Raw genomic sequence first — 16,773 nt, forward strand, 5'->3', positions numbered from 1 at the left:
ACCAAAGGGGGCATTATATTCAATGACTGGCCCAATGAAAGTGGAGTAAAGGGAGAAAATGATATCCCTGCATGTAGACACAATCACTTTGCTTATAAGCTGTGCAATATAGAAGATTTTCGGTACTTACGTATTATCGCAACCACATTTGGAGGATGAGAAATGGCTATTTTCCAAGCCGTACTCGTGCCGACAAAAGTAGTGGAAAACAGTTGTCAAATATACCTGTATTAACAAAAATGGGAGAAACTTGTACGAAAAACAAAACATTGCTTTTAATGTCCAGCACTAATTTCAAATCAGTGCAGGTAAACACTCTGTTTCAATAAAGTTCAGTACTACCGCATTGCAAGTAATCGGAAGTGGGCAACACCCCTCTCAACTCCCCAGTTTTTCGCATAATGGCCAGATTTTGGTGTCATTTCTTATTTGTTTTTTTTTTTTTGGGTGGGGGGGTTGCTCTCCTCATGAAAATTCTGGTTTCTGGGAAAAAGGCAGGATTTTACAAAACCATCAGTGTTGCTGGCACTTGTAAACTGTGATCTCGGGAACAAAATAGTCCAAGTACAGGACAACGACATTGACAGCTATAAAGCCCCAAAAAAGCATATAAGCTTCTCCCAGTTTCACATGCACACAAATACAGTCCAACCTTTGAAATGTCCAAAGTGGCAGTTCTTTAAGGAAATCCTACATTTGGCCAGACAACCCCTAACTTTTCAGCATGAGTACAGCTTGGAAAAGAGATATTTCTCTGGTTGAACATGTGGTTGCGAAAATACGTAACTACCAGATTTTCTTACAACAATGGACACGTTGCTGAAATGTTAAGTGACTGTCTACATAAGTTCCCAAATCCTGAACAAATGGGTCACCTCTTAAGGGTGTATTGTCATGTGGTAGATTCCTGGGAGTAGATGACTTCCCAAAGGATACAGCAATGCTAACAATGCATTTTTTGGCATTTAGTTTCAGTCCGTGATTTTGGCACCAGTTATTTATTTGGGACAAACCTTCCTAGAGGATGGCTATGTCATTTGGGGATACAGTGACTGCTCATAGCTAGTGATCATCTGCAAACGTAGTCAGCCAGAGCCTTTTGGTACAGCTTTTTCTTTCAGAATAGACGTCCCAGCACAGAACCCTGGGGGACTTCATTGGTGACTGATCTCTTGTGGAGGTAATGTCTCCAATGTTGAATTCATGCATCCTATATGTAAGCTAGCAGGCAACTCAGCAAGTGACATAGGGATTTATTCCCAGTTTATTTAGCTTTCCTATCATGCCTGAGTGGGGAATTGTGTCAAAAGCTCTGTCTGGGTCAAGGTATGCAGTTGTGTACTGTTTTACCTTCATCAATTGCTTTAATGACCTTTTCAAAAATATCTACTACACTGAGGAAGCATGACCAACCCTTGATAAATCCAAACTTAGATGGGTCCAGTGTTTGGAGATTCCCTGTGTCCTAATCGATAAGACTTGAGACTAGAATGTGAATTCTTTCCTTGTACCGTTATTCAGATGTGCGTAGTAGAGGTAGACATCCATCTTGAAAAGGGACTGTTACAATTTCCTGAAATGCTTGCATCTTTTACATACTGGATATTAGAAAGTGATTAGTAATTCTGAATGTAGATAAGGATCACCTTGTTCACAGGTTCATAGTTCAGTACTAAACTAACTGCCTTTGCGAGCCATTTTAAGCCTAGCCAATTATCCCTTGTGACACTCAAACCCTGCACCTTGTGTTTGTAAGGCAAACACCTTAAACATTAAGCCGCCCTCCCTTGTCCTCCTATTCTTCTCATTACCTGAATTGCTGAATAAGCAATTGGATCCTACTTAACAAACATTTTATTTTTACACCCACCACTCATAAAATGCTTTACATCTGTCCCATTCACTCCTGAATTCCAACACAGATTGTTTTCTCTAAAGCCTTTCAACTACTGCCTGTTGGCCTAGGTTGTGGCTGAAAACAGTATTTGGACCAGTTTACTTGGCTGTTAACAAGGTAATATAAAGAAACAAGCAAACAAACAAATAAATATGTAACTCAAAAATTCATATAATTATCATATTTATCAAATAAAATACTTAACATTTGTTAACCGGGAAAGTCCGACTTGGAATGAAATCAAACAATTTTTAGTGGAGGCCCGGGGAGAAAGCCTCCAGATGCATGTCTTTGTAATGTGAGAGGAAACCAGAGCACCCAGAGGAAACCCACACAAATGCAGGGAGGACATGCAGACTCCACACAGAAGGCACTCCAGCTGAGAATCGAACCAGGGAACCTCTTGCTGTGAGGGGACAACGGTACCACTGCACCACTGCACCTTGAGCTGCCCCATCTTTTTATCTTCTTACTACATCTTGTTTGCATTCATTAGTCTGGTTAGAACACACTGATCCATATGGAGCTTTTTCAGATCCACTCTGAGAACACCTGTTTGCTAAGTGACCGCCTACAGTCACACAGCAGGCAAAAACGTGTTTTCTTAAACATACTTCTAGTGAGGCTAACCAGTTCATAAATTATAATAATCTATCTTTATTTTATAACACCAGTTCTTGTAATCTGTCGATTCCTCTGAGATAGGTACTTAAATTTTCTATCTTAATTACCTCCTTCCCTTTTTTTCAAAAGATTCTAAAAGACTAAGCATTTCTTGTCTGACTTTCTAAAGCTCCTGATGAATACGACACACCACTTTTGCTGCCCTCTTCTGAACTGTTCCTCAAACTGCCACCCACATCATAATGTAGGCATGGGTATGTAGATCATCTCAGTGTAAAATGGTTATTAATAGCACTGGGTGCAAAGTCCTGCATCATGGCTATACTCATAACCGCACATTCTGCTGACAGTGTCTGACCAGCTATACAGCGAGAGTTGTTCCCTGTTTTCTTGGGCAGGGAGGGCCGCTGAAGAAGAATTACTCATCTTTTAAGCTCACACCAAATACATATACTTCTGTTTTAATGCATTCGTAGGTCAGTATCCCATACGAACATAAATTCTTTATTTTAGCACTTTCGTACCCTCACACTCAGTAACAGCCATGAAGTGGGTAATTTAACAAAGGGAAAAGCTGATCCTGACTGACTGTTTTCCAAATCAGAACTAGACAAGATGTGTGATCATAAATTCTGATGGTTCTTGTTGACCTTTAACCTAATGTCACTTACACTAATTTATATAACAAAAGAGCTGTAATAAGAGCCTCTAAAATAGTTTTTCTTTTTTTAAACAGTATATGGTAATTTTATTTACTCCTGCATTTTATAGTTAACTCAGTGCTGATATAACTTACATTTTCAAGAGTCAATGCTACTTTTCCGAAAAAATCAGCAACCAATGAAGGTGTGAAAAAAAAACAGAATGTGTTATGTAACTTCAGTGTGGTGTGTGTATGAGGTCTTTTATGAACTTACAGAATGACCTAGGGTATGCTGCACAACTTTGTTTTGAAAGTAAATGAAAAAAGCTGGCTACACCACAAAGCTAAAGCCATCCAACACATATGCTTGCATTCTGCACTCTTTAAAAACATATTAAATGTGTACTTTTGTGTGGCAGACAAGAATGGTCTGGCAATCTACTTTGGTTCCCTACTTGCCTAGTAGACTTTGGGATGGTGGTGGCAGTCCATGGGGTTGCTACTGGAGTAGAATACAATTTGACAGCACTAACTGGATGAATAGGTTCTGTCCAGTGTAGCAGGGGCAGGGTGGGTACTCACCTTGCCAGTAATTTGGGCTCAGAGTCACCTCTATTTACACAGACCATCTAGAGAAGGCCAAATCAGGTCACCCTAATCATCTTTGTAGAGTGGGTTGCATCTACGTTGAAGGTTAGAGTCTAAAATCATAATTCTTAACTCAGCTAGCTGAGAAATCAGAAATGTTTTTAGGTGGGAGAAGGTAGGTATGTATATGTGTGTGTGTGTGTGTGTGTGTGTGTGTGTGTGTGAGTGCGTGCACATGCATGTCTGTCTATGTTTGTGTTCTAGCAGAGCACATACAAGCTGACATAACCAGTTATAAATTGTGAATGAAAGTAAAATTAGAGTACAGTACAGAAAATATTCTCTACCATCCACAACATAGAGACCCTACCCCTCTAAACCCAGCATTCAGTCTTATTCAGAGAAGAGTCCTGGCAGTTAGCATAGAGGACTAAAGCTATGAGGTGTTAGTGAGCAGCTTTTACTCCTGCAGAGCAGGGTTTGAGTCCATCCTCCTTCATTTGCACTATGGTGCGACTCTGAGCTTGTCAGTTAACCAGACAGTGTGTTCCGGTCAGCACTGAAAAGGAACAGGAGTGTAAAGTGGTCTTACCTTGTCAGCAATATGAAAATAAAAAATATGTAGATGATTGGTCATGGTAGAAAGTTATGGTCAACAGAAGTATACGGGCAAAAAAGTGTCGCCTTAACCCATTTTTAACAACCTAAATAGGGATAAAGAAGAGACTAGCCCACACTTTACAAATAATATTACAGAAAATATAGTTTGCAAATGTTAGTTGCATCAGGGAACATTTGGTACACACAACACATTACCACTGCATAACATGCATGGGTCAGCATTACAATTCCTTGCCCTTAGACATGCTGCCATAGCAAGGGTGGGGAGACCAGCGCATCTGAGACAGGTCCTAAATTGAAGAGGGCCATTAAAGAAAAAAATAAAGATTTTATAGCTTGCAAGCTGTAAATTAAATCACAACTTAATACACGGGTTGTGAACTGTCTGTTACCCTATCTTGTTTTTTTTCTTTATTTTATCTACTGCAATAGATATGCACACATGCAAGAAAGCACACATATACACAGACACACATGCACAGTCTCCCATACACTGCTACCTATGGGTGACAGTGTGTATGTGTGAATTAATGTGTGCATATGTGTGTATATGAGGATCTTGCAGTGTTTGATGATACTGTACAACTACAGAATCCCATATGCACAGGAATAGGCCAGGCAGATTATATAGTTTTAACCATTTGTGAATCACATTATCCATTCATTTTGTATCTAATTATTGTCTGGTCCTCAGTGTGATGTTATTCTGCTAATACGATTAAGTATCTAATGGCCTTGCCTATAGGGACACCAGTCTACCCTTATTTATAGGAGTAGTTACATCTCTGCTCATTATGCAGCAGTGCTGGGTTAAGGCAATATTTTGCAGCTGCCACTTTTTCAGCATGTTTTATCCTAGTATCTACATGTGGCTGTGTACCCATAGGTCCAACCGCAAACTGAAAAGACCCGTTCCCTTCTATGTGGGATAACCTCCCTGGGGAGCTGCAGGACTCTGTGGTTCACCTTACATTTTGGCAGTACTGATGAGTCATCCTGTGTGCTGGCTGAAAGAAGAGGAATACAATGCCCAGTAGTAGGGAGCAATAACCACACTGCAGCACTGTGTTAGGTGACAATCTTCTACTAAGTGAAACTAATTTGGTCTGGTGTAGCAGGGCTTTGCCCTGGCTGCAATACTCTGTCTTTCATGAATCACGTTGGTGCTTTTTCTGTGCATTTTTCAGAGAACTAGCCTTATACAATGCATACCATGTCATGTCAATGAATCTCACAGTTAAGTGTATATACTGCAAAGACAAACTAAATGTTTGAATTGGAGTTTCGGCTTGTAGTCTCCTTCAGATGTAACCATCCTGGAAGTTACTACAGGGGACTAAGGTTATGAAATGTTAAAAGACCACTTCATGTAGTCCAGGGTTTGATTCCCTCAGCCAACAACTGCCTACTGTGTGAATCTGAGTAAATCCCTAAACCAGGCAGTGCTCCCAGGCCAAGTCTGAAAAAGGTCCCCATGGATCAGTACTGTACCCCCAGTGTTAATAAATACAAATAAATGAATAAAGCAACCTGAAGCATAACAATAAGGACAGCACAATTACTTTGAAGGCCATCATAGAATGTCAGGTCATTTATTTTCTATTTTATTTTTGTACTACATACCCATACACTACTTTGGTTTGTTACTAGGTTCCATGACAACGCAGTATCTTTTTTATGTATATTTGTAAGTGATAACAAAATTAGCCTAAGACAAAATAATTTTTTTCTCTGAAGCACTTTGCTTACCTGAGATGGGACTCTGTCAAAGTTCTTCCCCAGCATTCTCCTCATGTGCTTTCTGGCATGAGATGTCATCTGATGTTTCAGAAGGAAAGAAAAGAGACATCCATCCCGAATGCAGTGGAAATGGCTATTCACTTGGTTATACTTGCAACCTGGTAGCAGGGGAAAGAACGGTTACAATCCGTTATTAAAAAGCCTGCTTTTATTTTTATTTTATTTATTTTACATTTGTTGACCGGGCTAGTCTAGCTGGAGATATTTCCATTTTCAGTAGAGGCCCGAGGAGAAAAGCTCCACAGAAGTAAAAATACATACGGAAAAATCAGCATACATAAAAATAAAACAATTAGTATGCAGGTTAGTAATAACAAAAACAGCAAAACTCTTCAATATAAATGACTACTACATGAATTAATTACTACCACACACAGAGAAATTCAAAATAACATTATACAAGATAAAAAATACTTGTCAGATAAAGATACAAAGATAGGAGGTAACAAAAGTAGAGTAATAAGAATAAGGTAATATTAGGAAGGGATTTAATGAGAAAAGAGAGCAAGTTAAGATAGTTAACAGGTAAAGAAGCAGTGAGAGGATGAAGGGGGAGGAAAAAGAAAGCCAGGTGGAGAATAGAGTGAAACAAGAAGTAAGAGAGATAGTTTAAGGTAAGTAGTACTAGTGGAAAGTTAATCAGGTTTACAACAGGAACAAAGCCAGTGATTTTGGAAGTGCAGTTTAATATTTTGTTTGAAAAGAGGCAAAGAGGAAATCATTGTTAAGTTAGTAGGTAACAAATTCCATTTTGTACCTACAGAATTGGTGAATAGGGAGTCACCAGCAGTGTTAATAGATTTTATAGACCTAGTCAAGAGTTTACTAGAAGAGCGGAGAGAGTTTAGATTGTTATAGGGGATTATGAGTTGGGAGAGTATAGGAGTGTTATTTGGTTGGTACAGTATTTTATGGGCCAAAATGAGTTGATGGATAGCAAGATAGTTTTGAATTTCCAGCCAGCCTAGTAGTTTCAGGTTAAGACAATGATGGGTTCTGTAGGGGTTATCGGTAGTGAAGCGGGCAATGTTATTGTAGCAGGTTGCCAATTTGTTAAGGTTGTTTTTCTTGAGGTTGGTAAAGATGGGTGAAGCATAAAGAAGAGTAGAAATAAGATGGGAGTGAGAAATCCTAGTTCTAGTAGATGGTGTAAGAAATGGTCTAATTCGATATAAGGATCCTATTTTTCTGTTGACTAGTTTTATAGAGTTGTTAATATGTTGGTCGAAAGAGAGATTATTATCAATGGTAATACCTAACAGTTTAGTTGTAGAGTCAGGTGAGATGACAGTGGCACTGTTGGAGGAGATAGTGAAGTTTAAGGGGGAGGTCCTGGAAGTGGGGGTAAAGAGAAGAAGTTTAGTTTTTTTAGCATTTAGTAAGAGGAGTTGACTGGAGAACCATGTTTCTACGGTATTAAAGACTTTCTGGGTAAGAGAGATAAGTTCTGGGGTGGAAGATGCTGAGCAGATGAGCGTAGAATCATCGGCATATTGAATGCAGGTTGCTTGAGGGATTATTGTTTGAAGATCATTAATGAAGAGGGAAAAGAAAAGTGGGCCAAGGATAGAGCCTTGTGGAACTCCGATAGAAACAGACAAAAGAGAAGAAATGTGGTTATCCCAGAGAACTGCTTGTTTTCTGTTTGTGAGATAGGAATTAAACCATTTAATGGCTGGGATATCAAAAGAGAGAGATTCAAGAGTCTTAATTAATAAAGAGCGGTTGACCATATCGAATGCTTTAGAGAGGTCAATGAAGAGGGCAGAAGAGAGTAAGTTGTTGTTACGGTTCTGATTAATAGTGTCTACAAAGGAAAGCAAGGCAGTAGTAGTACTATGATGTGGTCTAAAGCCATGTTGACAGTTTGCTACAATGCTGTGAAGAGAGAGATATTGTACAAGTTGATGGTGGATACATTTCTCCATAATTTTAGCCAAGGGTGAGAGGAGAGCAATAGGTCTATAGTTAGAATAGTCAGTGGAGTTTCCACCTTTATGAAGAGGGATGATATGAGAGGCCTTCCAGATATCAGGAATGTTTTCTTCTTTGATGGTCCCATTTATGAGACTAGATATAGGATATGCGATGACCTTGGCAGCCTTTTGAAGAAATAGTGAAGGGAGCTTGTCAGCAGAGGGGGTACAAGGTTTTAGTTTGAGAAGGAGTCTGTGAATGTAAGATGTAGAGATAGGTTGTAGAGAGAATTTAAAGGAGGAGTTTGTTAGGTTACTTGGTGGGCAGAAGTTGTTGGCATTTAGTTGTTTAGCAAGAGCTTGTATAGTTTAAGTGAAGAAAGAGTTAAAAGCATCTGCAGTTTGTTGAGGGGTATCAGGGTCAGCATTAATTGGGGAATGTGTTTTAGAGGTTCCTGGGGAGAGGAGTTTATTGACTGAAGACCAGAAGAGTTTAGAATTATTAAGATGATTTTGTTGTAGTTCGAGGTAGAATTTTTTTTTGTCAGATATTACTGCCTTTTTAGTTAGATTTCTAAGCTGGCGGAAGTGTAGAAAATCAGGGTTATTTCTGTGGGATCTCCATGAGGCCCAGACTTTATTTCTAGTGAGAATAAGTTTTTTTGTTTCATGGGAGAGCCAAGGGGCTGTATTAGATTTCATTCTAATAATACGTTCAGGAGCATGTTTATCAAGAATGGATAAAAAAGTTGTGTTAAAATAGAGTACTGCATTTTCAAGGGGAAGAGTTTTTAAGGGGTTCCAGTTACATGCACCAAGTTCAGTCTGAAACAGGTCTGGATTAAAATGTTTGATGGTGCGTAGTTTTCTTATATTGTGGGGGATAACACAATCAGCCTTTTCCCTTGTTATGAAAGTTAAAGAGTGATCACTAACATCATCAGGCAAGCTGGAGAAAACTCTGTGCAAGTCTGTCACTGGGAAAAAATGTCATGAAACTGCCACAACATATCTGCTTTAATAAAGCTATGGGCAAATGCCTTAGATCCTTACAGTAAGTAAGTAAGTAAGTCACAGATTATATATTTACTTTATTGCAATTTAACAAACTCTGGAGAAGTATAAAAATTCTGATTGCAATCACAGTGTCATCCATAAGCACAGATCAGTCCTGTTATTTTTTGCCCTTATTAGACTGGATACAGATATACTAAGCAGGATTACTGCCAGCATAGACGTCAGCAGATATCTACTAGTTAAAAGTTTCACACTGTATAACTGCCCTTATCCAAATCTACTACCCTCTTTTTCCTGCGAGACAGTTCTGTATGGACCTGATTGTAAAGTCCAAATATGCCACATCCACTGTGTTATATATATTCATTTCTGCTAAAGATTTACTACAGAAGTGTATCAAACTGGATAGGTAAATCATTTATTGTAATAGGCTATAGTGCATTCAGTATGCAAGGCAGTTGGCATCTAGGAACTCAACAGGTCTTTCCCTCCAACTCCTTTTCATTAGCTTTCCAAGGAATGTGATGACACCATGTAAACTTTAATTGCTTAGCTCCTTGGACCTCTGTATACTCTACTTAATCCTTACAGCCTGGAACTTCTAGTATGACACGTCACTATTTTGGCACAGTGGACAGTGTGTGTGGGGGGGTGCAACAGCAAACTCCTGCCCGGTTATGCTAGTACTCTGCAGTACAGGGAATAACTACACACACACACACACACACACACACACACACACACACACACACACACACACACACACCTACCTCCCACGACTGTGACGCACCACAAGGTAACCTTCCAGATGATAGTCAGTATACATGGTTATACAGGCACACCTACTCACCACAATCTCACACTGGCTTATTTCCAAACAAGTGGTGTTACAAGACGTCAGTATAGTGCCCTTCTGTGTACAACAGGTCCAAGCCAGGGCAACATGCAGACAAATGTAAAAATTTGCTGATAGAGCCATAGTCCATCATATCCACCTATGTCACACAGACACGTGATACTCTAGTGATGCACTGCAGCTTTCCCTGCTGTGAATCTACTTTTTATTTACTGCTGATCCCCTCCCATGAAACACACTCTCTGGGCCCTTCTGGCTTTAGGTTTCAGGGTCCTATCATAGACTGATAAAAATATTCAACTTCCTTAACTCGGATTAGCATGCCAGCCATTCCAGCTGCCACACATATACCACTTTTTGCCTTAGCCCCCCCTCTTCCTTCCTCACTGTTGCTGCCTGACAATGCACTGTCTGTAAGTTACACCCACTTCTCTGTCCGGGTGTCTGTAAATCACACCCACTTCCCTTTCAGGTTACACATACTCGTATGTCCAAGGGTCTCCTCATACCCAAAGCGCCCAATTCCTTCATTAAACACTTTTATCATATTTTAATTATTCTTTCCTCTAGAAGACTGCCAGAACTAGACACAGTACTATAAATTCAGCTTTATCAATGTTATTATACAGTGAGAGGCTGAACTCAGCACCTCTCGCATCCACTCACATAGACACCCAGGCATGCCTGTGGACTTGTCAACTACCTTTTTACAGTACTTTGTGGGTTTCAGCCTAAGAGGCAGTTATTATCTCAAGATCACTTACTTCTTTGCCCTACCTCCGCCATAAAAAAAAAAAAAAAAAAAAAAAAAAAAAAATATATATATATATATATATATCCCCCGATTCCTCCTACCAGAATGCATAGCCTCATGCTTCAGACGCATCACACCTGCCACCTATTCATCCACCCTGTAGGCTACAGCAGCACTAACTGGAAATTACCCCCCCCCCCCCGCATTTGGCGACTATCCCTGTCTTGGCATCTCCAGCCATGCGTACTCTATCTTCCCTTGGAGGCACTCTGCCAGGATGCCCTCTCTAACCACCACCTCATAGTTAGCCTAAGTACAGGTTTCACTGCCATGGGAAAAAACAGCATGATGAATTTTATAGACAGAATGAGTATTTGACTACTTCTTGGAGAGTGACTGGTGAATTGTCTGTCTATCCATCTGTCTGTCTCTTCATTTGCCAGTGCATTGATCCATACTAAAGTACCTTAAGAAACTATGAAAACCCCTGCATTTTAGTCACCGGATCTTAACAAACCATTTATCAGATAACAGTAATCACATTGTACTACAGCTCCTTGTTTAACCCTACAGTCCGGAACAGCAACAAACTGTAGGGTCACCCCCTGTCCATTGCTCAAACTGAAGAGTTGGAAATCTGGTGCATCGGTTCACGTAACCTTCAGAGTGTATGACTTTCCAGTTCTCTGATCCCATGACATATATCTCAAACATCAGCTGGCTGTAGTCTCTCTACATTAGCACAGATGACATGATGTGTTCAGTGACCATAGCCACCAGTCTGTCTTACAGTGCCATGCTGGGGGAGTTATTCCTGGAGACCACTCTGTGAGTATGGGAAGAGAAGGATAAGCTGGAGCATTGGATATTACTTGGGAAGCAAAACCAGTGGGTAAAGTGGCAAAAAGTAGCAAGGAGGCAATACTGTAATGCACTGAAACAGGAAGGGGTCATGACGTGTACGATTAAAGTACCAAAATACTACTTTTGAAATCAGTCCAAATACAATCTAACTGTCAGTCTTTCTGCAGATCTCCATGACATGAAACCAAATATACCGTTTAAGATTCACCCACAGTAGGAAACTATGTGCAACAGAAACAAATATTACTAAATGTTTTCTCTCCTTCCCTAGGCAGACTTTGTTATAATAAGATAAACAACAACCTGTGTTCCTTGAAGGACATGAACTATGACGTATCTGCTGGGGACTGAAGCACAGCAAGCCCAGAAAACACTTGAGTCTTTCTGTATATTAAGAATTAGCTGTTTCTTTGAATCGTACTTTGCACTTTATCTTCACTTGCTCCATTTTGTACTTTCCTGTCAAGATAACCGAAAGAAAACAGGCCGTTAAGTGTGTGTGTGTGTGTGTGTGTGTGTGTGTGTGTGTGCGCGCATGTTTTCAGAGCACTGAACATTTTATATTTGGTATTGTGTGGGCCATGGAAAAACATTAAGATCTGAATAATGTATTCAGTTGTTCTGATATCTTGTGACACCAGGAGGCAATTAAGACTTGGCTAAGCTGTCATTAATAAATTGATATTTTCTCATGTTTGTAAAACATTATGACAGCCTACTCATACATTTATTCAGAAACAAACCACACTTGCATAGTTGAAACTGTATCATTTAAGGCAGGTAAAGGCTCGCCTGTTACCATGACTCCCAGACTCTACACTGTATAATGTGTCATCAAATTGCTTTGTTTAACACAGCTATCACGTGAAACATGCAAAGTTGAGTAAATAACACGAACTGTTCAATATCTGGCCATTTGTAAACTGAGATGCAGGTAAAGTCCAGTGTCTGTTTACAGCAGTTACCAGGGCTACCACTGCTAACTTATCTTGCAACCATAAATTCTTGATGAATTAATAGCTAGTTTTGCAATAGTTGACAAATTTTTATAATCCCTATAAAATAAAATGGTACGAAGGGCTATATTTGTACAGCCACTTGCTATCATTCTTTTAGTTAATACTAAAATCACTCCAGATATTTAATTCTGCTGAGGTCTTAAGTAAAAGCTGCTGGGGTCACTCTTAAGTGAAAGAACATGGAAGTGTTTTTATCAGAAGACTTACATGGGTGTCTACAATATGTGAGTGTGGGTTGAGAGATTCAAGCTCTGGTCTTTACCTTTACAGTTTTTAATGATATTCTAAATTAACATAGACCTCAAAATGTCCCTAGGCTAGAAAATATTTTACAACATAGGTTACAGTCTTTAAAGCATACTTCCAATTCACGTCAAATAAGAAAGAAACAGGGTACAATCAAATTATTTCTTAAGCAATGGCATTGAATTTACAGGACTGAATCATGACCACTATGCCATAGCATTTTACAATAGATGGTACACAGAAAGGTGTTACAGAACCCAAAATGGCTATCTTTTAACTCACTATAATATACTATTGCCTGTTATAAAAAAGCATTTTGGTGACAGTTCATCACAGGAGTTATACTTGTTAATTTTCAGTTTCTTATCTCCATTTCATTCAGATGAACTGCAGAGAAAGCAGCAGCAGGTGATACCTGGAATCCCCAGGAACCCCGTCACTATATTTGAATAAGAAAGCGATGACGTTCCCCACTGGGAACCATGATCTGTAAAAGCTTTCCAACAATGGCTACTCTATGTGAAAAGTTCAGGTACAACTGTCTATGAGAAATGCCACCTAGGCAGCTTGACTCTTTTTAATTACAAAATAACCAACACCTTGGAAAAGATGTGCGCATGGTGAACTAGGGTAAAGAACATAGTAGTTCCAGCATTGGGTTTACCAGGCCATTTCTTCTTTTTTTTCATCTTGAGTTGTCAAACAATGTTCTAACAAGCGCAGCCCTCAACCATCCCGCACTGAGAAAAGCAGAAAATAATATATTGGCAAAAAAACAATTTGAGCTACTCAGTCTGTCCTAAAAAGTATTACTTTTCAAGAAAGGCCTTCATAAAATGACAATAAAAGTAATAAGTAAAATGAAAACTCCATTATGGTGCACAAGGTTGTGTGTTCTATTCCCAGACCAGGTAGACTGCTATGAATGCAGTGCAGCAAGAGGGGGAGGGGCTGAACATATGATCGTGCCACCCTTCAGATGAGACTTTAAACTGGGGTCCTATCTACCTAAATTGCTGGTAGCTCAGGTGAATGTAAAAGATCCCATAGCACTCATCAAGAAGGGCAGGGTCCCATCATGACAACAGTAACCAAAAATAGTAAACCCTGTTTGCTTTTTAGAAAAAAAGTAGAATTATATCCAACAGTTAAAAACACAAACCACTGAGTAATGACAGTAACTAAACTCAACAAGTTGGTACTACCTATTAAATCAGCCTTTTTCTGTGTTCTCTGCAGGAGTGAACAGCCATTTCCTCTGCATTCTATTGAGATGTCTCTACCTACACAGACAAAATATGTTTCATAATGCAATTGCTTTTAATTCTTTTTTGTTAAAATTTATCTGCACTTATGGAAACTTACTGAGTATGGGTGGAAAAACTGTTTAGTTACTTATATTAGTGTAAAGGTGCTTTGCTGATTAACACAAACAAGTATTAATGTAATATTTTGTTTTACATATTCTTCCAAAAACAAGCAGTGTTTTCACCCATGAATTTTCATTACAATGTATAATGCCATTACCATTAAAACATAAGCTATTCCAAATTAGCATCTATGTTATGTTTGCCTTTTAATATGACATGGTGTTGCTTCCTGGCAGCATATAAACAGTAGTAATGAATCAGATCTGCTTGTTTTCTAAGCATCCTGAGAAATCCTGACACTGTGCTGAATGGTTACACATGTTGCCCTATTAATAGTATACCCAACGCTAAATCTCTGCATCACTTCTTAAGGGACCTACATGTTTACTACAGGGCTTTGCTCTTCTAAGGTTGCATCATACTGTACAAAGTACAAACACTTGTTCCTCCGACAGCATAACTTTTAAGCTAAGCACATGAGATAGATACCAGGTGATACTTTGTGTATTTGTCTAAAAATGCAAATAAAAGCCTTTGATGTTTGAGACTACATATTTTAATGTGCTTTAAAACATATTATACATCTACGCTTGACATAGCTGGTATCCTTTCCTTGTTAACTGGAGCCCAAGGTTATCAGTTTAAGCAGTGCTTACTAATTTTGTTTGCTGAAGCAAACTTTTTTTTAACTACTTCTTGTTTTCCATCTTGTGTTTCTGCTCATCTTTCTCCCGTTTCTGTCCACCGACCCCTTAAATTATCGACATTCCCATGGAATACTTTTTGCAGCTTAGGCAGAACCACGACGCATTGTGGTGTATTACGCTTGATGTTAACAGTCCTTGAGCCTCTAAGTATAGTGATTTCAGGTTATATGTAACACACACACACACACACACACACCAAAGACCTCGCTTGCAGGTGTCACCACATAGACGTGGATCGGGATTGGTAGATAACTAAAAAGGAAATGTGTGATGCTCTACTCCATAAAGCGACAGGAATCATGCCTTGAAATCTTTGCTCCTCCACACCACTAAAAAATCTGAAAGAAATAGTCTTTTCTCAACTGTAACAAGAAACCAACAACCCAAAAATACAACTAAGACGATGCTCTACTGGTTATTTAATAACTTTACTCAAAATACTTACGTGCTTTCTCACTATAAAAAACATATGGTAGTCATTTGGGGATACACTGAGAGCATCAAACACTCTGAATGTTGACGCACCTAATATCGACGCAGGATGACAGAATCACAGAGTACGAACCAGCCAGTAAGTTGCTGTCCGAGACTGTAGATGAGGGAAGTGGATTTTTGCCCTTTCCTCACAGCAACAGAATCTCAGAGCTGGTATATATTAGTAGCAGAGGGTGTGGGGGCATAGAGGGGCATGACCCCTGCATAACACTTGTTGTACATCTTTACTTTGTTTGGTGTGGTCGTTCTGTGTTTCAGTCTTCATATGTCGATATTCTACGTGTCAACATTCAGAGTGTTTGACGTTCTGAATATATTCCGTCATGTGAAATTGCCATATACAGTACATACTACATGACAATATCAGATATGTTTAAGGTGGAGGTGGGATTACATCAAGGATCAGCTCTGAGCCCTTTCTTGTTTGCAGTGGTGATGGACAGGTTGACAGATGAGATCAGACAGGAGGCCCCGTGGACTATGATGTTTGCAGATGACATTGTGATATGTAGTGAGAGTAGGGACCAGGATGAGGTGACCCTGGAGAGGTGGAAATATGCTCTAGAGAGGAGAGGAATGAAGGTCAGCAAGGCTAAAACAGAATATATGTGTTTAAATGAGAGGGAGGGTAGAGGAATGTTGAGGATTCAGGGAGTAGAGTTGGTAAAGGTGGATGAGTTTATGTACTTGGGATCAACAGCTCAGAGTAATGGTGAGTGTGGAAGAGAGGTGAAGAAGAGAGTACAGACAGGGTGAAATGGGTGGAGAAGAGTGTCAGGAGTGATTTGTGACAGACAGGTACCAGTAGGAGTGAAAGGGAAGGTCTACAAGAGGGTAGTGAGACCAGCTATGTTATATGGGTTGGAGAAGGTGGCATTGACAAAAAGGCAGAAGTCAGAGCTGGATGTGGCAGAGTTAAAGATGTTAAGATTTGCACTGGGTGCGACTAGGATGGACAGGATTAGGAATCAGTATATTAGACGGTCAGCTCTGGTTGGACAGACAAAGCAAGAGAGGCAAGATTGCGTTGGTTTGGACATGTGCTGAGGAGGGATGCTGGGTATATTGGGAAACAGATGCTAAGGATGGAGCTGCCAGGTAAGAGGAAAAGAGGAAGGCCTAAGATAAGGTTTATGGATGTGGTGAGAGAGGACATGCAGGCAGTTGGTGTGAAAGAGCATGATGCAGAAGACAGGAAGAAATGGAAACAGATGATCCGCTGTGGAGACCCCTAATGGGAACAGCCGAAAGAAGATGATGATGATGATTATATGACAATATTACATGACTTCCTTATTTTTTTTCATTGATTGAATTTGTTAGATATAATTATTTCTGAAGGAGTCCAGAGCATAG

The 16,773-nt window shown here is 39.6% G+C and overlaps 1 protein-coding gene across 3 annotated transcripts in view; it reads right to left on the reverse strand.

Moving 5' to 3' along the window:
• Positions 1-16,773, reverse strand: part of CASZ1 (castor zinc finger 1) — a 668,840-nt gene that overhangs the window by 32,133 nt on the left and 619,934 nt on the right. For all 3 annotated transcript variants that reach the window (XM_044063158.1, XM_044063159.1, XM_044063157.1), the window contains one exon: positions 6,123-6,271. In XM_044063158.1, coding sequence (XP_043919093.1) covers positions 6,123-6,271 — 149 coding nt within the window. The remainder of the gene's footprint in view (positions 1-6,122; positions 6,272-16,773) is intronic.

Source organism: Protopterus annectens, chromosome 2.part1 (assembly GCF_019279795.1).
Source record: "Protopterus annectens isolate FY-2018-M chromosome 2.part1, PAN1.0, whole genome shotgun sequence".
NCBI lineage: Eukaryota > Metazoa > Chordata > Ceratodontiformes > Protopteridae > Protopterus > Protopterus annectens.